General features: G+C 41.6%; 4 protein-coding genes across 5 annotated transcripts; all 4 read right to left on the bottom strand.

Annotated features, from left to right (window-relative positions):
- Positions 1–11,952: 11,952 nt before the first annotated feature.
- LOC118113712 (trypsinogen-like protein 3) lies at positions 11,953–15,172 on the bottom strand. Its single transcript, XM_035163652.1, has 5 exons — positions 15,136–15,172; positions 14,903–15,044; positions 13,791–14,044; positions 12,382–12,518; positions 11,953–12,159 (listed from the first exon to the last, which is right to left on the bottom strand). The coding sequence occupies exons 1-5, from the start codon at positions 15,170–15,172 to the stop codon at positions 11,953–11,955; spliced, it is 777 nt and encodes a 258-aa protein (XP_035019543.1).
- Positions 15,173–17,840: 2,668 nt separating this feature from the next.
- Positions 17,841–18,998, bottom strand: apoc2 (apolipoprotein C-II). 2 transcript variants are annotated; one of them, XM_035164068.2, is made up of 4 exons: positions 18,899–18,998; positions 18,623–18,682; positions 18,373–18,529; positions 17,841–18,277 (listed from the first exon to the last, which is right to left on the bottom strand). In XM_035164068.2, exons 2-4 carry the CDS (start codon positions 18,669–18,671, stop codon positions 18,187–18,189), a joined length of 297 nt encoding a protein of 98 aa, XP_035019959.1. In that variant the 5' UTR covers positions 18,672–18,682; positions 18,899–18,998; the 3' UTR covers positions 17,841–18,186. The 2 variants fall into 2 exon arrangements, with proteins under 2 accessions (XP_035019959.1, XP_035019960.1); XM_035164069.2 differs by having other exon boundaries at positions 18,895–18,906.
- A 2,226-nt stretch (positions 18,999–21,224) lies between these two features.
- On the bottom strand, positions 21,225–22,942 carry apoa2 (apolipoprotein A-II). Its single transcript, XM_035162804.1, has 4 exons — positions 22,792–22,942; positions 22,542–22,586; positions 21,899–22,130; positions 21,225–21,670 (listed from the first exon to the last, which is right to left on the bottom strand). The coding sequence occupies exons 2-4, from the start codon at positions 22,582–22,584 to the stop codon at positions 21,514–21,516; spliced, it is 432 nt and encodes a 143-aa protein (XP_035018695.1). The 5' UTR covers positions 22,585–22,586; positions 22,792–22,942; the 3' UTR covers positions 21,225–21,513.
- Positions 22,943–23,877: 935 nt separating this feature from the next.
- apoc4 (apolipoprotein C-IV) lies at positions 23,878–24,767 on the bottom strand. The gene is made up of 4 exons (XM_035164227.1): positions 24,653–24,767; positions 24,442–24,487; positions 24,272–24,356; positions 23,878–24,113 (listed from the first exon to the last, which is right to left on the bottom strand). Exons 2-4 carry the CDS (start codon positions 24,485–24,487, stop codon positions 23,912–23,914), a joined length of 333 nt encoding a protein of 110 aa, XP_035020118.1. The 5' UTR covers positions 24,653–24,767; the 3' UTR covers positions 23,878–23,911.
- Positions 24,768–27,223: the final 2,456 nt, after the last annotated feature.

The following is a 27,223-nucleotide window of genomic DNA, read 5'->3' as shown; positions in this document are numbered from 1 at the left end:
GCCCGCGAGGGCCGGGCCACCTGTGGGACGTTCGGCTTTCAAGGCCCAGCTGGTTGTGTTATCATTTTAATTGGTGCGGCTACTTTGTGTCGTGTGTGAGAAAAATACGATTGAATTTCCTGCAGCGTTCAAGAGCTAAAGATGTTTTAAACAAAACAACAAAAACATAACACGGGCATGTAGAATGTCACTGGGAGTCAATCCCTCCGCGACATGCCAGAATGATGTGATGTGTGTGAATCACTGTGCAGGGGTCAATGGTTAAACTTAAATTTTCCATGACAGGTCGAGGTCAAATTCAAGACTCAGTTTAACCATTAAAAACACAACGTTGGCACTATTTTAAGAAGCATTTCAACGACTTGTGCGATGGGAAGTTGTGTACGTATTTGCTTGACATCCAAGTTATTGAATCGTGGGAACACCGCTGCTAGGCAACGACATCACGGACAACAAAATAATACTCCTGCTTCTCTTTGTGCTTCTTCGACCAAAGATAAACCAATTACCATAATAATGTTGACACATGGAAACACATGACCTTTGCAATTTCTGGCCATTAATTATCATTATCATTAAAAAAGAACATTTGCTACCGTTAAGAGTGAATTAAAACTAATTCCATCCATGAATTATTCTCCGAAAAATCAAGGAAAATGCTCCAAAAATCCCCTGAATCGAGATCCGCACCAAAACTTAATTAGGATAAAACATAACTGAGTAGTTGTTGTGTAACTGACTAACAAGCAAATGTAGATGGAAAATATAATAACCTCCTTTGCTAAGGTAGTTTTATTACACATACGTAAACACATGACCTTTACAGTTTGCCGTCATTAATTATAATCCAAAATCTCATTCGCTAATATTAACTGTAACTTGAGGAAAACTTCACCATGAATAACCTTTTGCTTGGACACAAACATAGTGCATATGTGTTTGTATACTTCTTGGCAATAATAGAAAAATATGTGTTTGAAATGTTTAAGCTTTAGTCTCTTGTGAGCTCTTCAAGCAGACTCATGTCAGATGGATTTAATAATGTGAAATCAGTATAACTCACTGTCCTGCAATAAATCAACACGATTTAGTTTTGCAGCTTTCAAAAAAGTTATGCAACGTACAAATATATATTATATTTGTGAGCCAACATGTTTGGCTTGTCTTTTTAGTCATTAGTCATTTTGATAATAAGAAAAATAATCCTGCATAACTGAGTGTACAACCCTATAAAGGGCTCTAAAGTATGAAAACTACATATTCTAATTCAATGTGAATATAGTCTGTAGGTTGCGTATTAAAGGGTTTAAAGATGAGGTGTATTTTTCGTCGTGGGAAGCAAACTGTAGATTACATCAAGTGATAAACTGCAACGAGGATTTGTTAACCGTCATGCTGGATTATGATAAAATACTATATGGTATGTGCTCGTGCTCGTGCTCGTGCATTCGTCTTTTATTTTACTCACGACACAACATAACGCCGGAGTTAAAGTACGGCTGAAGGCAAGAAGAGGGAGAAGGGCCCAGAGGAGCTGAAGAGCAGCTGTTGTGTTCTGCTCCTCTGAGAACTTCTGTACTGCAGGCTCCTCCTATTGGCTAACATTACAGCACAGCAGCTGCCTTGAGTACACACACACACACACACACACCTTTGTTTTTTGGTGATGATTTACACTCAGAAGCACAGTGTCTTCACATCGACACATACTAAAGTTACACACAATTGTTTCTCCTATCTGGCATGAGCAATACGTGTGTGTGTGTGTGTGTGTGTGTGTGTGTGTGTGTGTGTGTGTGTGTGTGTGTGTGTGTGTGTCAGACCAACATGGCGTACAGACCTAGAAGCAAGTTGAGTTTTGCAGCATAATAAAAGGGTTTCACATTCTTTGCACTTGACCTTGTTGCATAACTCTCCTATAGAAAATACACCTTCAACACACACACACACACACACACACACACACACACACACACACACACACACACACACACACACACACACACACACACACACACACACACACACACACACATACATCACATCACACCTGCCTGAGGCCAAACACACACACATCACACAGCCAAGAAAAACAGTGGCAGCATTTACATCATCTAGTTTATATCGCTCCTTTACTCTCTTCTCTCTCCCTTCTTCTTTGATTTCCATTACACATGCATCTCCACACACACAACACACACACACACACACACACACACACACACACACACACACACACACACACACACACTGTGAACAGTATCTGTTTCCCTCGTGTGTTGTAACAGCACTAGCGGTGACAGTGAGAGCAACTTAGGGCATCCCAAGAGTACACCGGATAATTACTATCATATGCTCCATTGCCTTACTAATGGAGCTTTGCCATTGCATCCTATTCTGTCCTCCTTTTTTCCCTTCGCTCGCTTCCCTCCGTCTGTCGGAAATAAACACAATCTCATGTGTATCCCTTGTTGGGTTCAAAGAGGGCGCGAGTGTTTATTCCCTCTTTTCCATTTTCAATCTCCCCTTTTCACCTCGGCTTCTATTTTGTACCACTCATTCACTCCTGTGACCTTCTCCACTTCCTTTGCCTTAATGGAAAAAAAGCAACGAGCGACCCAGTGATGAGCGAGCGCTGTTTATTACAGAGCCAGAGGGGCCTCATCAAGCTGCTCTGTTTGTAATAGAAAGCACGACAAGGTGTTTAGTCGCTGACAGCTGCTGTGGCGGCGAGTCTACCTGTGTCAAGGTTTCTCTTCTCAGGTGTGTGTGTGTGTGTGTGTGTGTGTGTGTGTGTGTGTGTGTGTGTGTGTGTGTGTGTGTGTGTGTGTGTGTGTGTGTTTGTGTGTATTTGTGTGAGTGTGTGTGTGTAAGCCCTGGTGTTTCTCTCCGCTGCATCCTTATCTGCTTATCAGACCTGTCCACTTTATTCCATGCAGGATAACAGGACATAGCTCTGCACAACATCTCTCACACACACACACACACACACACACACACACACACACAGACACAAATAATTTCTTCTTTTAAAGTTTGTATATATATATATATATATTTTACCTTCGCCAAGGAGGTGATGTTTTCACCCCTGTCCGTTTCTTTGTTGGTTTGTTTGTTTGTTTGTTTGTAAGCAAGATTACCCCAAAAACTACTGGACGGATTTCCACGAAACTCGGCGGGATGATTACATTTTTGTGAAGATTCGGATCAGGGGGCAGATCCAGGATTTTGTTTTTCTCTTTCTTTAACATTGTGTGATTGGACATTTTGCCACATTTTCATTGAATTCTCAGAGCATGATTCATGGATCTTGATGAAAGAACAGTCTGGCATGTTGAGGAGACTGATATCTGTGAGTGTGTGCATTTTTGGTGCAGATCCAAATTTTAAAAAGGATCTATATAGGAATTTAAATGTGGTTCGTTGAGCCTTGGCGGAGGTATGCACTCTACTCAAACCAAATCCAATCAAATTTCATCCTCTGTCCTAAACCCTTGACAAATGTGAGGGAAAACAACCAAAACAAATCGCTAGAAGCCTCCGGGAGAGTCACAAGTGCAAGGGATCACCCCCCCCCCAGGGCGGACTGAGATCTGCTGAGTGCCATTCTCGTGTTTTAGATATTTTACAGATGCTCTTCTACTGTAACTGTGCATGTCAGTGTAAATTATTTACTTCTAAACACCCCAGCCCCTCCTCCCCCCCTTCCTGCACCACCTGGCTGTGTCTGTCTGTCTTTTACCAAACTGCTATTTCCATTTGTCAAGCTTTATATAAAGTATAAATGTGCTGTGTACAGACTCCTCCAGTGCAGACACTCTACCCGCCTCAACTTTAATGATTCCAGAGAACTGTAAGTCTGATCCGGTGCTCTGGTCACGACCTGTCCTGTATGAAAAAAAAAGCTGTGTGAGCTTCTTTTCTGAGCCACCGGCTGCAGGGTAAGGGGCAGCACGGGTGGAGCTTACATTCCTTACTAATTGTACGTGTATTCTCCATTCCTCCCTCCCCTCAGTGCGTGTGTGTGTGTGTGTGTGTGTGTGTGTGTGTGTGTGTGTGTGTGTGTGTGTGTGTGTGTGTGTGTGTGTGTGTGTGTGTGTGTGTGTGTGTGTGTGTGTTGTTATGCTTCATGGTGCAGAATAGTTTGGAAAATTGTTGCCAAGACGTTAGTGTGTGAAGTCGACCTTTGCCACCGGGGGTCAGCTCCGGGGTCAGGTTTTATGTTTCAAAGGTTTGCTGTTGTGCTACAGTAAAGGAACAAGAGTCAGGGGTTACATGGGGCGATGGTTGCCCAGCTGTGACTCTATTCCAATGTGCTTTCCCTCTATAAACATGCATTATATCAAAAAATAAGCTATGAAATATATCAGTATTAGTTTTTCTACATTTCCCTATTGGCAAAGGAGAAGTATGTTGATTGAATCTATGCCCAGCTCATAAAAGATTTCACACTTTTTGATTCAGCCCTCAGAGGAACTGGTCTTTCCAAATAGGCTAAAAAGAAATGGATTTGTTTGAGTCTTTTGGCAGCAGCAGTTTGTTTAAAATAATAATAAGAAAGAGTTGTCGTCATGGCTCCACAGACGTACCGACAGAAAATAGACAGAGAAACTAATCACACCTATAGAATTAAATGTACAACACAAACATGTGAGGTTCATTTAAAGGCCATTCAGCCTCAGATGTTGAAAATATAAGTTTTGGAGTTGGATCCATCTGAAATATCTAGAAGAAAATATCACAGTTGCTCAAATGTTTGATTTGCTTTGTGTCTATTTTGTCAGACATGTTTTTTTTTTTTTTTCAGTTTCCTTCCAACAGCAAGAAGCAGCTGCCAAATCCTGCTCAGGATCACCATGTTTGTTTATCATAACTCCAGTGTGGTTTTCCTCCAGTGAGGCAGAGGAGTGCATTTATTTTTGGAAGAACTAAGTATTAACAAAACAGGACATCAATCCAAAAGGAAGCTATCTCATAGGTGAGACCTGCTCTGTCATGTTAGATGTAAGATTTTTTGCAGCTGCTAAAACTCTACAATTATAATGTTACTGTAAACTATTTACTCCCCAAACACTCAACAATCTTGATGTGTTATTTGCATTATTTCTGAGAAACCATTTGCTCAATTTACAGGTTGGTCCCTGTGCAGAGAAGATGTTTAATTTAACAGTTCTTTCCTTTTAAAGATAACAATCTTCCAGTGGCTCCTAGATGTGAAAGGAGGATCTTGCGAAACGATTTATTATTTATGCCTCTCAGGCCCGAAGCGGGAAAACTCAGCTGCGGACAGGACAGGAGAGATGAAATAAAGTGACCGGGCCAGCCGCTCACCTTTTGTTAACTCTCTGAAGAGTATCACTGTCTGAGGCATTTTCAGTATTCTGTGGATGACTTTTTTTCCTCTGCAGGCCGGGAGTTTCCAGGTTCGCGGTGATATATGAGTCAACTTCTCTCCTCGGTGTGACAGACCTATCAGCGAGGCCCGGCTTATGCTCAGGGGAGTTTGTCAGGCTTACCTTGTGTTAGCGGTGGGACATCTCTTTCTGCTCGGGGTCGTGTCTGTGGCACAGAGTGTGTGTTTGTGCACGTGTGTGTGTGTGTGGGAGCGTACATACGTTGTTCCATATTGCCTGTTCACTGGTGAGCAGCTGTTAGCGGCATTAACCACTGTGGTATCTGTGTGTGCAGGATCACTAGATGTTATTTGTCCTTCTCCCTAAAGAAAAGTGTGCCCCCGAGTAAAGCATTCTTCACACACACACACACACACACACACACACACACACACACACACACACACACACACACACACACACACACACACACACAGGTTTACTTGCAGGAAACAACACGTTCTGGGATGCCGCAGCAGGGATTACAGGTCTTTCGGTAGAAGAACGATACGTCGGGGGAAAAAATTACAGCGTAAAGAGGCAGGGTTGAAGCAGTGTGTATCCATGGCAACGGCGGCAGTCCATGGTGTTTTTTTAGAGAAGTGTGTGATGATTGCAAGGAAAGGCAAATGGATTCCCTGTGGGGGTTTACCTCTTTGTAGATGTGCCCCCTTTTTGAGAAAACCATTACTGAAAATGGACGTGTGTGTGTGCTAGAGTGAGTGTATGCATGTTTGTGAGTGTGTGTGGTGGGGGGGTACATTTAGAGTGTGTGTGTGTTTGATCTACCTCAACACAACGCCATCAATACTAATGCATTACCAGAGCACACGTGTGTGATCTCCTCCTTTTACGTTTGATACATCCAAACATTTGAGATCGCTTGATGCGGTTCCATTACTGTATGTGTGTAATTACACACACACACACACACACACACACACACACACACACACACACACACACACACACACACACACACACACACACACACACACACACACACACACACACACACACACACACACACACACACCAATATGGCTGCTTATTGCTTTTACTTTGTTTGTTCTCTTTCTCTCTGTTCTTCACTTCAATGATTCGCTCCTGGATCATAAAAGAGAGGGTGTGGACCGAAAGGTAAACTTTAGGTTTAAAAAGAAACAATTTGTAGATTCTTGTATATAGATTTTTGTTGCTCACCCTATATCAGGTTTTCAATGCAGGATAGTTTTGATGATTGTAAGAAAAGTAAGTAATTCATTATTTTCCATACCAATATTGATGATAAGTGTCACTGCCTCTCAGAAGAATCATAGAAGGAGAAGAGTGGTTCTCTGGGCAGGGTTGACTTTGTTGTTGGCTCCTCTTAATACTAAAGATGAACTTGATGAATGTCATTTAGTATTTCTGGTATTTGCTTGTACTCGGTTCTGTTGCACTGTTTGTATCTTGTAAAAAATTGAGTTATTAACTCTGGAATCTCCATAAACCGACTACCTAAGAATGTGCAGGTCATGTAGGTGAGAGACAAGAATTTGGGGCCGGAGGCTGGTTTGAGTTTCTAGATGGACCAATCACATTTGGTTGCCCAAAGGTAAACAGACTGTGAAGAGAGCAGGGGGGGCAGAACACATTGACCGAAATCCATCGTTTTTCATTTATGTGCATTCATATGCAGGTAGCTCTTAATAGAGAATAGACAAAATGCAGCCTGGCACTAAAAAAGTATCACTTTTTATGTTTTGTGTGGAGAAACGTTTAACTTGTGTGATAATAGAAACTTATCGAAACTAAACAGAAGGCCAACTTGTCATTTTGTCATCAGACGATGGCCAATGGGCTACGAGATTATTAACTCTGTGAACACACAGGTTTCATATTTGATTTTGATATATGGTATATACAGTGCATACAATTTGAACACAACTGTGTCCACCCTATGTGTGCATCATGGGCTGCAATACACTTACTAAGCAGCTTGTCCACCAAAGTGCACATGCTCATTTAAATTCGCAGCAATTTCCAACATGAATGCATAATGTAGCCCCCACCTCGATCTCTTTTAGTCTCTCATACAAACACACACATACACACAGACACGCACACACTATACACGTACATGAACACAGAGTCTGGAAGGTTTTGTGTGTCAGGTTTGCATTGTGTGGCAGGCGAGAGCGAACTCACTGCTCCACTGTAACAACAACAGTTCAGGGTGTGGGAGAGTAAAAAAGCAGAGTAAAACAAAATGAGGGATGGTGTGTGTGTGTGTGTGTGTGTGTGTGTATTGGTGTGGGTTGGACTCACATAGCCACCATATTCATTATCCCATGAGCCGCCACATTATCACCATCCACACACACACACACTAAACACACGTATAAACAAAACAGGATTTTAATCACTAATTCGCTTACTCACCACCTCTCAGACACAACCCACAGCTTTACACACACCGCATCCCACACATGCATGCACACAGACACACACACACACACACACACACACACACACACACACACACACACACACACACACACACACACACACACACACACACACACACACACACACACACACACACACACACACACACACACACACACACACACACACACACACACACACACACACACACACACACACACACACACAGACACACACAGACACACACACACATATGGCTGCCTCTCACTGTGCTCTTGTAGCTATTAGGTTAGTATCATTAAAGCTCTTCAGGCTAATTATCCCCCCTGATGAGCCACAGGTCTCTATGGGGGAGATCCAGCGTGATTGACTTGGCCTGCACTATTCTCAATGAGCCATTAGCCTAAACAGAAACACACACACACATTCACACGTACAGTACTGTACACACACACACACACACACACACACACACACACACTCACACACTTGCTTGTGCTAATGTAAGCCAGCTCCCCATATTCATTTACATCCTCGTGAAAAGACCTGTCAGCTATTAGGAGGAAAAAGTGTATGATGGAGGCGTGAGTGTGAGCGCGTGCGTGTTTGTCACTTTTCCTCTCTCATGAGCCAGGTGCCACAGGGGAATGCTGGGAATGTAAGCCGCTGATGAGTGATGGCGACGGTTTGCCCGAGAAACAGAGCGATGGAGTGAGATAGAAGGATGGAGGGGAGCAGGGGGTGGGGGTGGGGGGTTGATGCCTTGCGTTTACTCTTCAGATATTGCACCAACCGCTGATAAGCACTGTCACACCCGAGGAGAAAGATTTCCTCCCGTGGATCATCACTCATTTTAATTCCCTCATTAATCAGTTCATGCCGCTGCGTTTGGGCAATTGAGGGTGATACTTGTTTTCGGTGTGGGCTGAGCGACGCATGCCTGAGTTATGAAACCCAGGAGAGACAGAAAGAGGAAGGGAGGACATTTAGAAATTGAGAAAAATAATTTACAGTGTCTTAAAAACAGGGGGCGAGGTTGGAGGGAGAGGAGCAATGGTTAACTATTAACAAACGTTAGCATATCTTAGCCGACTGAGAAGTCTGCCACTCGGAGATATCTGTAATACGTGTGCGTGTTTATCTGAAGGGTAGAAACAACAGAAACGGAAGCAGGGCAGCTCTGTTGAATGTTTTTCATGGCAGAATAATCCCTCTCACCACCAAGGTCGTCTTATCTCTGCAGCTTCTGATTGTGTTGGTCTATTCAAATCTTAGTGGGAGCTGAGGAGGGTGCATCTGACCTCCGCTGGCCAAAACACAATGTGGTACTTTGAATACAATCTGTGTTTCTAGAGAAAGAAAGAATTTTACATTTCGATAGAAAAACAAGGCTGTAGCATACTTTTTATTCGTACACTTTTTTGAATGATAGCCAACAGCATGCCGCTCGGGAGGATCTGGTCTTTATGGCTATGTTCCTTCAGTCATTTGACCTTTTTGGTCCAGGCCCACATATCACAACTGCTATTGGATGGATTGTGTTGAAACCTTGTACGAACCTTTATGGTCCTCAGTCACTGACACCTACTGAGTTTGAGGATCTCCTGACTTTTCCTCTGGCACCGCTGTGGCGCTGACATTTATGTTTTTTAGTGAAATGTCCGGACCGTCGTTGGATGTGCTGCCGTGACATTTGGTTGTGATATCCAAGGAGCCCAGAGGATGAACTTTAATCACTTTACTGATCCATTCACGAGGGCCACTACGTCCAGGACTTTGGTTCATGAACAAATACCTGCAATACTGACGACAGATCAACGGTTGGCAAACATTATAACTGTCAACCTGTTAGCACTGTCATTGTGAGCATGTTAGCATTTGTTTGTCTCTGTACTGTATGTTGGGCCCTGTGATACACATGGTGACCTCTTCAGGGTGTGTTGGCTGTGTTTGGCTCTAGCTTCCCCCACGACCCTGGATGATGGTGGATGGATGGTTACATGGATGGATGGATGATGGTGGAGGGCATATTAGCATGCTGACATTAGCATTGAGCTCAAAGCACCTTTGTGCCACAGCACTGCCTCACAGAGCTGGAAATGAGGCCTTAAACATTGTTCTCAGGGAACTTAAAAGCAGATGTTGGTCCATCACCTCTCCACTGTTTATCACTGTTTAACTTCATCAAATGGCGTGAACTTGTTTTAGCTGCAGGGGAAATAAAAAGATGAGCTCTAGCTATAAATTGAAATAAGAAATGGGGTGTGATGTCTGCAGAAGCACATAAGATAACTCCCAGAGTGCTGGTGGAAATAATTAGGGAGACGCTTCATATGTCTTTAGCCGACTGATAAATCAGGGGAGACATCACACCGGGAGGTAGACCACATCCAAGTAACCACAACAAACTGCATATAATTTAGGATTAAGTCCACAAAGAGACAGTAAAATCCTCCCACAGGATTTCAGGCTTGTTGTATTTGGTATCTTGCCTCAGGGGAATAAGTGAAGTATCTATTGTATCTGTTACAAAAGCCAACAATTACAGACACAATAGCTGTTAAATAGATATCAGCCAAATCCCCCAGAATAGTAAACAATGACTCTCCAAATTGAAAAAAAAAAACAACACAAACAGCAGCTCCAAAAACCCACAGCAATTAATATCACACTGTGGCATCACAGTTACCAGAGTCAGCCCCTCGGTTTGTCCTCTGACTCCCGCTGAGGTGGGAGAGGGAGCAGGGGAGAGGGGGTGAGGAATGGGAGAGAAATGCTGAGAACAGATGGCAGGGTCGCCCCTATATCTGCAACTGCACGGGTGATTATGGACACAGCTGTCACTCACTTTGCATGGAAGTGTGTCTGTGTGCGCACATGTGTGTAGGTGATTTTGGGAGTGTGTGTGTGTGTGTGTGTGTGTGTGTGTGCGACCAACTCCTCTGTTCCACTGTTCCTTTGTGTCTCTGTGTTATTCCGTTTGATCCACGTGTTTATTGCTTGAACACATTTTTGCAGACGTATTGACGAGTTCACATAAAACCCTGAAAAACACTTTAGGATTTACATCACCTGTCCACACAGTCATGAGCAGAGCGTTTCTTTCTCTCTCTCCTCTCACACAAGGACGTCTTGTTTATTTATGATTGGGCTTTACCTCCATCTAGTGGAGACCTACAATATTGCTGCACGACTGTAATCGGGGGCAATATTTGCAAGGTGCCATATTCCAGTGCAGAGTCCACGGTCAGGCTCATTCTGTGGATACGACTTTGTTACGACTGAAATCAAGTGTTTCAATCCTAAATAACATTTCTATTATTTGCAAAATGGCAACCATGCTTTTCAAAACTACCATGAGTATCCTGCTTAACTGAGTTTAAGACCCAAAAGATCAAACTTGAATGAATTGATCTCTTTGGCCAGTCAGAGGAAGATGTGAACATAACAATGAGAGTTTTACTACCTTATAAAGTTGATATGTGCTGCTATGCGCTCCATCGTTCACCAGATGATAACTTGCATTGTCCGTCCACTGGTGTGAAAGCGTTTGTCGGGGCCTGTTGCTCAAAACATTAAAATTGAAACCAAAACAATGGGCTAAAAGACGCTAAAACACCCCATAGATCTGAGGTGTACTCCAGAATTTGATGGTGATTCTCATTCATCATTCATCACGGGTCATTAATCCAATTTATTATTTCAAAACAACTGATCGGAGGATGTTGTCCTCCAGGAGGAGACAGCCACAAGATTTAGAGGTTTTGGTGTTCAACATGTGGAACAAACAAATGTCCCCTGTCACGTCTAATTCCCTCCCAGTGTCACACACACAGCGGCGCGTGTGGAGTTATGATGTAGTGGGAAAGAATCAGAGCCAATTAGCAGCAGCTATTAGCCAGCTGTGGAAAGGGTTTACTGAGGCAAATGACGAAAAAGGAGCAATCAGAGTTAAGGGTGCAGTAAAATCCATGAATAAAACATGAACAACATTTTATTTTATTTTATTTTTATTTTGAGAGTAGGATATATTTGTCATTCCGATTTCTTTAATTTTTACTGGAAGGGTGACCTCTATAAGTATTGCAATATTCATAACAATGTCTATATTTAATCAGGGATGAAGTTAGTCCGTGCGGCCTCGTGTCGTTGTCCTCGTAGTGGTTGCACTTGGCACAGTCGGTGAGTTGCGGTCCATCACATCTCGGATCCAGTCGTTGTACCGGCACAGCTTGGTGTAGACACTGGGGTGAGCTGGGTCTCTGCAGCCATGTCTGAACCACTGCACCCCCTGCAGCTGGCCTCCGCACACCATCACACTGCCGCCATCATCCTGAAGGGGGGGGAATGAGCTACTCTGTTGTGACGGTTTATGGAAAATGCATTTAAACAAGTGAGTTAAAATGAAAAGAAAATGCAGTGATACACGGGGGAAGACTGGGGATAGAGAGACAGATTATTTTAAACTGAAGAGAAGTGAGGAATATGCATATATATATAGATATATATATATCTATATATATATACAGTTTCTTTGTGTTGTGTATATACTCACCATGCAGTTATCTGTGTCTGCTTGACCAGCGCAGACCATGTGCGGACTCCAGTACAGGTACTCAGGGAAAGTGTTAATACACGTCTGATCATCCACGACCGGCACGGTTATACACTTCAGACGCTGCTGAGGCTCGTCTGTTTCGGAGAAGGATGAAGTTGAGTCATTGCCCTGATTCTTTCAAAGTAAGTACTTCAAATCGTGCTGGTGCGTCATCTGAATATATAACATAAATACAATTTAGGTGTCGAGATATATACACCACCATTACTCATCAACCTGCCTCTCCGTCTCTCACAGGAGCTCCCTTTCCCTTGCCTTCAGCAGGTCTGCGGATTAGTTTCCGTTTTTATGCAGTGCCACTACTGGCACCGGTGCATAAGGTCTAAACCTTAAATAAACACCATTTTCAAGGTCTTCCGCTTTTAATTAGTCTCAATCACTGACTGGGCATTTTGGCAGGCAATTAGAAACTCCTCTGATTAAAGAAAGCCATTTTTTACTCATTATTAAAATAGAGCGTTCATGCCTTGTTAGCGCTGCGGTGACCAGAATATTGATGAGCCGCCGATCAGAATTCAACGTTTTCCCGGAATCGTGATGAAAATGTGAGAGTAACAGAGCTTCTTTTTGTATCTTTCCAGTTTATGATAAATGCTCTAAAGAGGTCAATGCTACTTGTTCCAAGGACGTCAATCTGGGTAAGTGTTTTGAAGAGGACATGTGCTACCAGCAAGGGAAGGTTTCACGTATCAAGAGTTGTTTTTAATATTTCAGTTGCAAAGACGTTAAGGTTATTCTTAATAGAAGGTCATATGCCAGGCCAAGGAATAGACTTGTAAACAAACCCCCTGGAAAAACTACAAATAGGGGATTAGATAAACGTGATTCAGTTAGCTTATCCTTAGCAAAGCTAACCGCCTGCAACATGGCTCCAGATTCATAATTTCCTCCTCCAAAAACTACTGAGCCGATTTCCATGACTTTTTGTGTGAGCACAGCAGTGACAAGGTACATATCTCACCCACCTGCAGAGAAATGCCCCTCTGACATCTGTATGCTCAATATAAACCCAGCATAGCATAAAAACCGCAGGGAACCACAGGACTAATTGATCCAGTAATTAAAATATAATAGAAAGCAAAAAAGTGAATGAGTTTATTTTGTCAAAATATCCAACTATTGCTTTAAAAGCGGTTCTCAAGGGGAAAGGTTTGTTTGCAATGGAAACCAGGAGCCTTTAGCTGAGATCTCACAGGCAAGCTGGAGTTTAAATCTTTGTTGGACAGGTAATATTTGAGGACTGGATTAGGGAACACTGGTTTATCTTGTAATTGCACTGAAGTCTAATGTGGATACAAGCTAATGAGGTGTAAAAGCCACAGTATAGCACTTTTAAATTCACTTACAGTGATTGGGCCTGGTGGAGCCCCAGCCACTCACAGAGCAGATCTCCCCGGGCTGCGGGCAGCGGCTGGGCAGAGGGATGGACTGGACGTGCTGGTTGAAGCGGGCCGGCTGGGCCAGACGCACCATGGTGAGGCTGTGGAGGGGCGAGCGGTAGGGGCTGTGACGGATCACCTCGGCGACGTGGATGTGCTGCTCGGTTCCTTCCTCCACCGTCACATCGTGGTCTCCCAGGGTAGCAATGGTCCTGTGGGGTCTGGGATGAGAGGAGGTGATTTATAAAGATCTTTGAGGCCTCAGGCAGAAACAGGCCCAGGACTAAGGAACTGTAAACCTTAATCAGACCAGAACAACAGGCTAATTGGTGTTATTTATTTAGCAAGTGGAATTTGCAGTTGTTCTATTAACAGTATCCAGTCTTATTAACACTAAGAACCACATCATTTAATATCTCAACACAAAGACTCATCCCATGACTCCCTGACTGACTCGTCTGCTGACACCAGGCTGATTATCGTGTTATATTCTGCTGTTATTTATTAAAGTGCATTACGACGTGTGCAGTGCTTCATAAATCAATCGTGAGAGGGAAACAAAAAACACACAAAATGTTCTCCTTTTTAATCTCGTCAGGAGAATTGTGTGAGACACAGCCGGAGCTGCAGGCTGAAGGTCACGCAGAAAGACGCTGCAGCAATTGAATTAAACGTCAAGAAAAAATATGCTCGATTTAAATAATACATGGTTGGATTTTAGCAAAGCGGAATATATCAAGCACTTCAGTCGGGTTTCAAACAAGCCCGAATGTGATTTAACTGCGGATATTGGGAGGAAATTGGATGTACGTTAAACTGAAGCACGGCTATTAAGGAGGAAACCTTTTCAAACAACTTTTTACATTTTGTTTCTGAAAATTGACAAATCAAATCAAGTTTAGTTATAAAGCACATTTTAAAAACAACCGGAGTCGACCAAAGTGCTGTACAATGAAAATAAAATGAATAAGAGAGGATAAAAATAAAATCGTCATAAAATCTCCAAGAAAGACCAAGAAAATACAAATTCATCAGTTGCATTGAGTTGTTATTTGGCATAAACAGCCACCAGTACCCACGTGGGTGCACAGTCATAGGAGGTCACTATCCACCACTGGTCAATGAGAGCTCCGCTGCAGGACCTTCCTCCACCGTGCAGATACACCTGCCAGGGTCTGGAGTGAGGCGGGCACTCCTTGTATTCCCCCAGGGGAGACGCTCCTGTAACACAACGAGAGAAGACTGAAACCAAAAGACTTTTCTAATTTTGACTTTTGTATATTTTAGACACAATGTGGTAAAGAATATCTACCTGCCAGCCCCAAAGCGAGCACCAGAAGAAGATTCATTCTGTGCCTCTGTTGTTCTGTAACTGACGACTTGTTTGATCGGTCGCTTCTTTATACCTGCAAACTTTTTTTCAGGTCAGTGGGAGGAACTCGCTGCTTTATTACCAGACAGCTTCATTTCCAGTTTGGCTGTAACCTTTGTGATAAACTGAGGAATTTCAACACGTCCATGATCAGCTATAAACCCTGTTTCCTGTGACCTTTTATTCTTTTCCTGAGATATGATGGTATATGAAATACATTTGTGAGGCTTATGAGATTTCAGTGTTTGTGGTTTGGGGAAGTTTATGTTGTTTTCATAGCGACCTGCTGTGCACAGCTTCTGTGGGGCTCCATTAAAACTACTTTTATGGTCAGTCTGTGTGAAACCCTCACTCTACAATAGACAATTATCTCACGGATGAATTCACACTACAGCTTCTGAAGCAATACAAAAACTAATAATGAAAAAGATAAAGAGTGGAGATATGATTCACTCTGCTGGGAAGTTTCCATTAAGTTAATGTTTTACAACAGTGTTAATACATTTGTTAATATTTCACCATGACGCAGTTTTAAAAAGGGCTGTTTGAAAATATCACAGATTACACAACTCTGAATGCTCCTGTTTGAAGACTACTATGATTGGAAATATGTTGTTGATAAATCATCACTTTTAAATGGTTTCTTAATTCATTGAAGAGCAAGTTGTGGATCTCAGGCTTAAGAACAATGGACACTTGCGAGTAAAAAGGCAATTTGTTGTCAAATTAATAGTTTTGTTGACTGAAAATAGACAAAAAGCCTTATTCGATTTTGGTGGTCAAAGGTCAAGGGTCAAAGGTCACCGTCACTCTGATGTCACAAAACAATTTTTTGGCTATAAATCAAGATCAAGTTGTGTCAAATTGAATGAAATAATGAAGTGCTGACATTTTACATTTGAAAAGGTCAAAGGTCAATTTCACAGTGACATCTCAATGTTCTGTAAAATATGTGTCGTTTTATTTATTTATCACAATCGACCATATTTCCTGAAACTTGATGTTTGGTAGAGACGGTCATTCTCGTTGATTCTCTATTTATAAAAGGTTGGTCAAAGAATAATTATATGTCATTTTATCCACCTAACGAATGGGTCATTTACTATATTCATGTGTTTGACATATGGTTGATACATTGGCTAAGTTGTGCTAAATACAATAGAATAGAAAATTATAACACGGGGTCAAATCATTAGTAAAAACAGAAAGGAGGAGTGGACCCACAGCTTCACCTGGTGTCACCATCGAAAGAGGATGTTTTTCCTTCCATTCCAGAGATAACGTCTTATCAGAGCAAGAAGCAAAGTTTTGCAACCAGCAGATTATGACTGACAGCATCAAAATGACCCTGTATTTCCGTTTTCAACGTTAACAAGCATGTATTTCATATGTGACGTTTGGCGAGAGAGAAATACCTGACAGCAATTTCACACAGTCTCTCATCCATATCATCTGTTCAGAGTGACAACAACAAACGTTCAGCCTTTGTAGGATCAGTTGAAAGGAAATGATAAAGTTAAGGTCATCATTTCTAACAGATCCCACTGTGGAGGAAGATCTCCAACAGGAGCCGGAGTCTAATATTACCTACCCACTCTGATTGGATCAACGAACCAATTCCCTTCTCATCACCGATTACCTTTCTAAATATTAACGATGTGAACATGTAACACAATGCATTGCAAGAAAGTACAGATATGTGATAATATATAGAGTCAAAGTGAAAAGTACCTGAAAAAAAGTCCAAATACATGAAAGAAATCTGCTGAAGTATCATAATGAAGTAAATTAACTTTGTTAAATTACACCACTGTCTGGCTGTGACAAATCTAAAACCATTAGAATATAGAAATCCGGGTCGTGGACAGTTTAATAACATAAATGTTAGAATCCAGTTAGTTGAATAAAGTCAGATCAGATCTGTCAGATTTCCTCCTCGCTCACAACAATGTAGAAAATGTGTAATTCTTCAGTTGTGCAGATTAAATCAAACTGGTGTCAAACCAAATCGCTTCATTGTTCTTAGTTGAAAGAAAACTTGTGCAATTAATTCTGATATGATAGATGAATCCAGTTTGAACAGAGCTGCAGAAACATGGTCCTGCGTGTTGCACTGATTCATTTCTCTTCATGAGTAGAAGTACACATCGATAATATTCTTTTAGAAGTATTGGAATATCATGGTGCTTAAAATGCATGCAGATGTGAGTTTGTCCTATGGCTCTCTGACACAGCACACTTCTTTTGTACAGCTACACACAGTGATACTTGAAAGCAAATCTTTTGTTTGTGTCGGCTGCAGCTTCAGAAGAGGCCACATGTTGTAGACGTATGCATTAATTAAAAATCAGAGCTTGTCAGAATCCACAAAACAAACTTCACACAGTCTTTGTTTTTGTGATTCATCTCTGTCGGTTTTCTCTGCAGTTTACATGTCTCTTTTCATCCATTATTAATTGCGACATGGGCCTGTGTCCGGGGCGCTGCCTCAGCCCATGAAAGTCTGACGCCTCATCGCAGATTCACACAGATGTAAACACGTGATCCTTGGCATCAGGGAGATAAAAGGAAATTTGACACAAAAAGGAGAACAACTGACTCCATCAATCGCATAATAAAAGTATAATGAATCCACCAGACACCAGTTTGTTTGTATAAATATATTTATTTCAAGATAAGATACAAATATTTTTAATTTATTCAGAGGTGGAACTATGAGGACACAAATTCACCAGTAGGTGGCGATAGATCATAACATTATTAGTTGTTCTCCCCATTTTCCTCAGTGCAAGCTTTAAGGTGTTTATTTAATACAGTCTTCATTGTGTGGTCGTCGTCATTTTCCCGGGTACGTTGTTTGTGAAGATGCTGTCTGGGGTTGGGATGTTCGGGTGAGGTGAGACCAAAGGCAGAGGTCAGATTGTCAAACGACGCTGTAGCCTCTCTCCTGGAGCGTTAAAAGTTTCAGTCACTGGAAATCATTTGTTTTTTTTACTTCTGGGCGTAGAAGAAGTGGTAAAGCTGGTCATGCGCTATGTTGGCGTAGGTGCTCACAACCATGGAAGTATCCAAGTAAATATTCCTGCAGGTTGCACACAGAGAAAGAACAGTTTAAAATGTGGATCTACACTTTCATTTTCTGCATTAGGTCAATGCGCCATTTGGGAAATCTCTTACTTTGCCTTCTCCTCCAGCTTCATGCCCCTGATGCTCTCCAGGTATCCACTGGCCGTGCTGACGGTGTCCTGATAGAGGGACTTGACTTTGTCTGTGATTTTGGTCAAAGTCCCCTCCTCCTCTTCGACCTGCCTCGTCACACGGAAGCCTTCAGCACCTGAGAGAGGGAACAAACGACAATAAATGAGTCAAAGTCAAATGGAAAACATAGATCTATTTCTCTATCTCTTTCAAACTGGAAAACACTTACTGAGAGCGAGGAGCGCGACGAGCACGGCAACGACCAGCAGCTTCATCATGTCACTTGTATCTGTGAGGACAGAAAACAGTAACATTTAGGGCTCAACTCTTTCTATCCACTAGGGTGAGATGTTCCTCCACGAAAACAAAACCCTTTCTGACCTTAAACATGCAGCTTATGTCAAAAACATCAACCCTCTTTGAGCTCTATGTTTACTTGTGCACTGCATTCACGCATTTTAAGACGTTTACACCCTGACAATGAAGTGAAAGTGTCCGTACTCACTCTATTCCTCTCCAGAAACGAAGCTGAGGCCCTGTTGGCCCGAGTCATTTATATAGGAGAGTAAATGTGTTGACTTGTCGCTCCCAGAGCCAAAGTGCACTGTGTGGGAGATAAACCTGGACTGTTGTCAGGTTTGTGTTTGTGGGACCATGTGTCACATTGTATCTTGATAAAAACAGCATCAAAGGGTGATTTAAACGTCGTCAGGAGTCAGACATTTAATCTGGTTTGATTTGTATGAGGAGAGGGATTGAAGGTAGTGGGGGGGTATTCTTAATACACTGTGATCAATGTTGTTTCTCCATTGATTACGTCAGTAGTTCATTAATGTAGCACACTCATCAACCTTACAGAAGGAAGGACTTGCATAACAGAACGTGATGCATTCGTGTCCGAGTCCTAATAAGATGGTTCCAAGTCTAGAGGGTGATGAACACGTCATCCGGGCTAATTCAGGTTGTGACATATTAAGGCCAGCTAGATAAGATTTGTCGCGCCACAGTTGGAAGGAAGCTACTTGTTCTGTTTCTCTTTCAGCCCTCCTGTGAAATAAAAGCTCACCTGATCTGCTGTGACACAGAATTTACTGGCAAAGTTCCTGGTGAAAAAATTAAACGTTTTTTTCCCAAGTGATTTTTCCGGTATTTGGGATTTGTACATATAACAATTACTAACAATAATAGTATTGGATATACCTCTTGCAGATTCAGTACCTTTTTATTTAAATCAACTATTAAAAACCCATTTTTACAGACATGCCTTCAAGTGATGTCCTCTTTATTTTATTCTTTTTATTTGTAATTATTTGCTTTTATGTAATGTCATCTTCTTCTTTAGATTTTTACTATTCCTTTACTTTAAAACTGATTTAATGAGATTCTGTCTTCTTTTTGCTTTTATTTATTTATCGTTTTTGTATCATTGTGAAATAGTTTTTGCAATCGCCTCTGATTATCCAGTATCTGCTTAGTTTGCCAGTACTAGAAGTAGTAGTGAGTACTTTGTAAACCCTGGTTTTTAAAGCTTCTGTATAAATAAAGCTACTAGTATTAGTAGAAGTAAGATTTATTGTTGTTGTAATTAGTAATTTCGTGTTTTATATCCCATCCAAAGCAATACTTTATACTTTTTATTTTATTAGTTTTACTAGAACAGTTTGTTCTCTGTTTGTTTGTTCAGCCCTGAGGTTTGTTTATTGATGATAAATATTTGTCTCTATAGTTAATAAGTGCAAATGTTTCTTTCCAGGGAAGAGTGAAGGTAATCACATGTTTGTTTTCAGCCAAAGTGGCACAGTCCCTTTTATTTAACCCATTACAACAGAAATCATTGAAATCATCACATTATTAGGATGTGTTGCTCTGTGACTGGTTAACATATTTTCAATGACATTTGTATCTACTCAGCAGAAGTCTATGAACTTCACAGCTCGCTGCGTCTGCGCTAAGTCTTTTTGCTGAGTAATTTTCTGTGGCAAGGCGACATGTTCCCCAGAGTCCTGAGTAAACATCCCTGCAGCCGGTCACGTGATCCCGCCTCACATGGCGTGTTGCCTGTGACCCCAGAACTTGGGTCGGGCTGAGGACAGCTGTGGTCAGCGTCAGAGTCAGAGCTCGCAGTTTGGATTCAATCCAGATGATTCAGTGCTGTGATGGGTGTTATTGCAAAGGTGATGATTAAACAGGGTAAAGCCGTCAGTGCTTATACAGTTTGACACATTATCCCATCAGCCCCGTGCTCTTTGTGTCACGGACACTGTCACTGAGCAGTCGGGGTATTTGCATCTTTAATCAAACTGAAGCGATGCAATCACTAGAATGTGTGAAATGAGGCAGACATTAAAAAGAAGTGGTGCTCTTGCAACACGCCACCATTTCAACTGATCTGCCCACAGGGAAATAAATCTCGTACCACTCAACATAAGAAACGCTTCAGTGAGTTTTGTTTCAATGAAATCACTGTAACAGCGCTGAGAAGTTATTAAACTGTCTGCAGCACCTTCTTTCCAAATAAATAACACTTCTGGAAGAATAGTTGTGTTCTTTAACACATTAGTGATTTTAGGATTTAATATAGTAACGTTCAAAATAATATAATTGGTAAAAATATGTGTTATCATCTGTAATTAAGTGTTGTTGTCACTCATTTAAAGTTATAATTGCATTTTTATTTGATCTCATATACAGTTGTTGGAGTTTCTGTTGCTTAATTGAAATGCATTTATAGAATTATGTACCATTATATGATATAGCACTACTGGTGGAGCCCTGAACAACTTCAGGTGTGAGTAAACCTTCAGCCTCATGATGAAAAAGCACATTTCAAATAGTTTCCAGTTCTTTTTATTGAACACATTCACACATATACATACACAATCACACACAGACTTTTGGTTAGTGTATCAAACACAAAATACTGTACATGCACAACTTGCAAAGGTGTTGTTTGCCCTGTTTTAGCCTCTGCACGATTTGGCACTGATATTGATTTTTTGAAAGAGGCAAATGAATGTATTTGCATTGTGCATTGCTCTTCTCAGCCTAAACTGGTGAAGTTTCTACTAGCTATGATCTACTACAGGTCGCTGACTGGTGGCTTTTTCAAGTCGGTCGTCTTTATTCAGCGGGCATGACCATGTCCAGGTAAGCCTTGATGTGGTCGATGATGTCGTTCATGTAGTTGCCAACCTGGGGACGCATGTACTCCTCGTACACGCCCAGCGCTGATGTGCGGGCCTTGTCTACCAGGGGTCCTGCCTCCTCAACGAGGCCACTGCACAAAACAGGGAGGACACAGGATTAAAGAAATCTCTTTACATCTCAGTGCCTATTGTGTTATATTTTCCGAAGAAATTGTGAATATATATCAGTAACACTTCAAAGCACATTTGCAGTTGAAATTGATGCACTCCTTATAATTGGCGGTTGCGAATAATTCCCTGAAACTAACAGTGAAATTTCTTTTTTGTCTTCACATGGGGGGTTCTCAGTGAAGACTCACCTGGAAACCTTCATGAAGGCCTGGAACGCGGGCTGGGCCTGCACATCCTCCACGTAGGCCTTGGCGGACAGTCCGCGATCGCTTTCACTGACTTTCGCCACTAAAGGAGCAGCCAACTCCTGGATCTTGCCATAAGTGTTCATCAGCCTCCTGATGAAGGTGGTTCTCATTGCATCGTACTTGTCAATAAGCTCCTGCGATGGTGCGGGAACCTCACACAGGCTCGTGGAGACTTGAATGAAAAAGAATGATAAGATTGACACGTTAAAACCAATACAAATCTGATTAGAATGTGTTCATTTGAAAGAGTGAGCTATGTTCATTGCAAATGGTTTGGGGTTTTGTGTGATTGTGCCTTCGAGGCCAAAAAAGCTGCTTTGAATTTCTTGGGTTTTTGATGATTGTGTCCAGAAATCAGATTTATTTAAACGATGTTCATTGTGTGAAATGTTTTAGCTTCAGCAGCTCAGTGTCATTTAAAATCCGTCTTTATCTTGCAGGTCAGCCACAGAGAAAGCAGTGCACGAGAGCCGTGCAACAGAAGTAAGTTATTGCAACAGATATGAATAGTGTAAACATGAGCAACAAAGCATCTACATTCAGTCATTTGCCTCCAAAGTAAAAATCCAAGTCCTTGTCTTACCCTGCAGAGCCAGGATCAGTGCCAAGGCGTATTTTGCATTCATCTCTGAAACAAAACAAAAAAGAAACGTTAAAAATCAAACTCTTCCTTTTTTGAATCAATATTCTTTTCCATATTTGAGAATTTGAACCTTAGAGGATAATAAAAAGAAAGTTGATGAAGCTGCAGAATGCAAAAACTGTGAACTTTAAATGTTTTACAAAAAGAGATATTTCAGTGAAATGTGCTCAGAAGTAGAAAGAGAGGTTACCTGCTGCTGGGTTGGACGTACAGATCCAAAACGTGACAGTCTTCTCTGAAAGCGAGTTGTCTGTAACTGGGAACTCACATCTGGACAGGATGATATAGGGGGGGACCGCAAACAAACGTCATCTGATGAGCAGACACACACACACCTACACACACACACACACCCACACACACACACACGCACGCACGCACATGAGCACACTCATGCGCACACATACACCCACACACACACTTTCACCTAAACAAAGTCCAGTGTACATGATATTCACTTTAAATACTGTATGTGGAAATATGACTTGGTGGTTATGCAATGTTCCTCCATTGTAAGTTTATCTGTTTTCGTATGGCGGTGCACTTGGAGACCGCCTGATACTGGAGAGGTGTCACAGTGCACGTATGAAGTCATAGTCATGTCTCTAAGGGCAAAAGAAAAAGAAAAAGAAAAAGAATAAACTTTAAAAAAAAACGCTTGTGTGTTGTTAGCTGCTGCAATTGAAGATAACGTTGATTAGATTAACTGTTGCTAATCAGCTAGTCACTGTATAACAACGAGTCCGATCAGAGTCAAATGGTCAGCAGGTCAATCAACCGTCTAGACACACAGCGCTGAACCCTAAGCAATGCATGCTGGGATTTCAATTCTAACCTTTCACCCTCATACCCTGAGACCGACTGCATGACTGACAGTGATAGATTATCTGCACCATTATGTTTTTAATAGTCTTTTGTTTCTCTGTCTTTCTTGTTACCATAATGTCTCACTCTCTGTAATTCTACATTTTAGTTACCAGAGCTAAAACTTTGCAGCCACAGCCACAAGAGAAGAGATGAATGAATCACCACAATCAATAAGACCAAAGGTGACGGAAACTCTGCAAACTGTGCTATTTCAATTGGAATCTGCAAACAATGCTTGAATGTATTTTCCCTCTTATGAACTTTACCTGTCTCTGCTTTGCTTGCAGGGCAAACTGGGCCCATGTGCAAAGTTTTATTATAAACTGATTATTCCTGTATTTGACACAACGGGTAAAGCCCAGTGAAAACCTTGAGCCAGGATCTGATCAGGAATTACAGACAAGACAAGTGCCAAGAACAATACTTTATTGTCAGCTTTTCCTTTAGTTTAGATCGGTTGCATTAGTGGCTCTAAATGGCATGTAGCCGTCAATGCTTGTCTGGATCTTCTCCCACATGGAGCTCCTGACATTAGAGGCCCACTTAGCATAGCTGTCGCTCACAGGCTGGATGTGGTCTTCATAGTAGGCGCCAAAGAAGCCCACTGCTGTCGCCCCGTAATCCTGGACTTTAGCTTTTGCTTCCCTGCGAGAAGCACAAGTACACAGATGAGTAATAAGATACACACACACACACAATCACATCGATGTGTCCACAAACTACATTTTTAGTGGTTCTGATAACCGCCAATCATTTACAGAGAGGTCCAGCTTGCACACAGACGGTGAGCTGTCAGAAAGTACCTGGCCTTCTCCGCCAGCCTCTGCAGTATTCCCGGAGAGTCTGGTGGTTCTGGGGCGAGCGTTTGGGCCGACAGTGGCACGCACGCTGCAGAGGAGGACGCAAAGATGAAGCTGGAAACGAGCTCCACCGTAAAGGAACTGAGACTGAAGACAATTTGTAAAAGCCTCACCTTGCATTAGCAAGACGAGACCAAACACGAGCACTTTTGTATGCATCTGCCACAGAGACGAGATGTAATCATTGTAAAAATCATTTTACTGCCCAAGTGAATCTGTTCACTCGATCAACAACAACATAATCACAACTAAATCACAGATTTCAAAGTAAAATGTAACCAGGGATTAACAACACAGGCAAAGGAGGAACAATGGCGATTTTACCTTTTCCTCGGACTCTGGTCAGCAGAGGTTTAAACTAAAACCGTGTTATCAAGCCACTTTATTTATATTAGGTGGCCGCAGCAGAGTGCACATTGGTCCCGAACAGATGATCACTCCAAGCTGTTGTTTTTGTCTTTGTTCCATCACATCGTTTTACCGACATAAAACTAAGAGGTGTCACTGCAACAGCTCTTTGGAAGTTACAAAGCAACACAAAGTTTCTGACTTATCTATTGGTGTGTCTCCAACTGTTGTGTCTTTTTTCATGAATAAAAAGAAACAGAAAATGCCTTTAAAGAGATTTGGTTTAAGTTAGCTTTAAAACTAAGATATTTAAGGCAACCTTTTCCCCTCTGGGTAAAATTATCCAGGTTTTTAAAGTGCAATTCAATCACCATTCACATCACATGGGAGCTACAAATTAGGTTTTGAGGTTTAAACCATTGACTATAATTATGATTTGATTTTTGTCTTCCCTTGCGAATATTTGCTGTCTTACAATGTTGGAAAGACACGTTGCTTTTTTAAATCCGCACATCCTAAAATCTTGAAATCTCTTCAAGATCAACATTAGCTGAGTTCAAACACTGTCCTGATGCCCATTGGTCCAGATACCTCAGCCCATTTGGCGGATGCTGTTATGTATCCAGGCCAGTCAAAGTCTCTGTTCCTGCAGGAGAGATATCAGTGTTAGTGAAAACTGGTGGGAGGAGGGGGTCACATAGATAAACAGTTTCAGCCAAGCCAAGCAGTTCTGTGACCAGAGTCCACCACAGGATCAATTTAATCTTTTCACTGCTCAGGCCCTGTGCTGGCTGCGCGTTCTGAATCAGAGCGATGATGTGGACACGAGAGTTCATAACGCCGTTGCTTTCCCCACAAACCTGCGCTCACAGCTGTCTAAACACTCGGGATCAACCTTTTTCATTGTTTTCAAATGGTGTGACGGGGTTTGAACATCTGATCAGAGTGCGTGTGCGTGCGTGAGACCCTGACATGAGCCTCCCATCATGCATCAAAACAGTCATATTTGTTATAATACACATTCAGTTGCCACTTCATTAGGTACATCCAGCCAAAACTAATGCAACTAAGAGTCCTGCAATAAATTCTGCCTTCATGATATTCAGGAGGATTCAGCTTTATGGTCACTGTAGGTGGTTTGATTGTATTGTATTGTGGGGGCCTTCCTGATATAAATTATATAAGAAACACATGCCGGTATAAAGCACCAATTACAGTCTGATATTAGCATCTATTTACACGACTTGTAAATTAGACTGCATCTGAATGTTTATGCATTTAGTTTATACAAATTTTAATGTATTTCTACTTCAAATTCAACTTTATTGCGCAAGAGGGGAAACACAAGAAAGAAAAACATCAAAATACATGAATAAAGCACATAACGACAAAGGTAAACGATATGAATCTCACATTTTCAGTTTTCATTTGGCCGCTCAGTGAAAGCTTAAAGAAGGAGTCATTGCAGTCAAACGTTTTCATTCTGCGGGTCAAGTTGTGTCCGGTTCAGCTTCCTGAGGAGGTAAATCTTCCTCCACTTCCAACAGCTGAAGCACAATCTTTTCTCGACAGGTACAGTGAACATCTGTACTAATGAAACAGCTGAAAGGGCAACAGAGACGTCGAGCTGGACTTTTCTGCGACATCTCACTGTGATCAAAGTGAAAGTGATCTTTAGCTGATTTCAGCCCAGACAGTGTGCAGCCTGTGACCTGCGTGCACCAGCTCCTGACCTCCATCGCTCTGTTCTCTTCACCGGAGTTGATTTCAGTGAACTGGGACGACTGATGGATTATTAACTCAGCATAAACAGTGACTTTAGCCCGGGAGTTGTGAAATGCCTGAAAAGCAGCCATGTTGGCACTTGCCCTTTGCTACCAGCTATTGAAACAAACTAACTTTTATCTTGATATTATCTTTTAGACACTGCTGGCAATTCTTCAATTAGGTGATCTGCTTTGGAGGTCTTTCATTATTGAGCCTGGGATTAAACTAATTATTTTAAGTACTTTTGATCACAGGTTGATGGGTTGGTGTCTAAAACAAACTTGTTTGATTGACACGGTTTCATCCACATATCTTCACAGTGCTGTGAAGCTTTAGAACAAGCCACTAAATGTATTATCTTACTTTCCTCCTCTCAAATACTGTTTTCAATAAAAAAAATATGAAGGGCTGCTTCGGTTCATTTCTCATTACTATGGAAATTAACACAACTAGCACAATTAGATACATGTGAGTTTAAATTTAACATTGAAATGATCATACACATAGGACGTCCCTGTTCAGGACATTTCACGTGTCATTTGATGTAATTTTAGTTTTAGGGTTTGGGTTTAATGATGTTGTGTGAAATGATACGTGAAAGGACTTCGGAAATGTGTCTGTTAATCATTTTCCATTTGATGATACCAGGCTGAGAATACAAGCATGGAAACTATCATTATGAGTGAAGCTAAAATCTTGTTTCTCTTGTTAATTAATGTTAATAAACCTCTAATAATCGAGCTAAAGCAGATGCGTAAGTAGAGATCTTTTCAATATTGA

This window comes from Hippoglossus stenolepis, chromosome 8, assembly GCF_022539355.2.
Source record: "Hippoglossus stenolepis isolate QCI-W04-F060 chromosome 8, HSTE1.2, whole genome shotgun sequence".
In the NCBI taxonomy this organism is placed as follows: domain Eukaryota; kingdom Metazoa; phylum Chordata; class Actinopteri; order Pleuronectiformes; family Pleuronectidae; genus Hippoglossus; species Hippoglossus stenolepis.
Note: the sequence above shows the minus strand (reverse complement) of the source record. Positions and strands in the feature narration are given on the sequence as shown.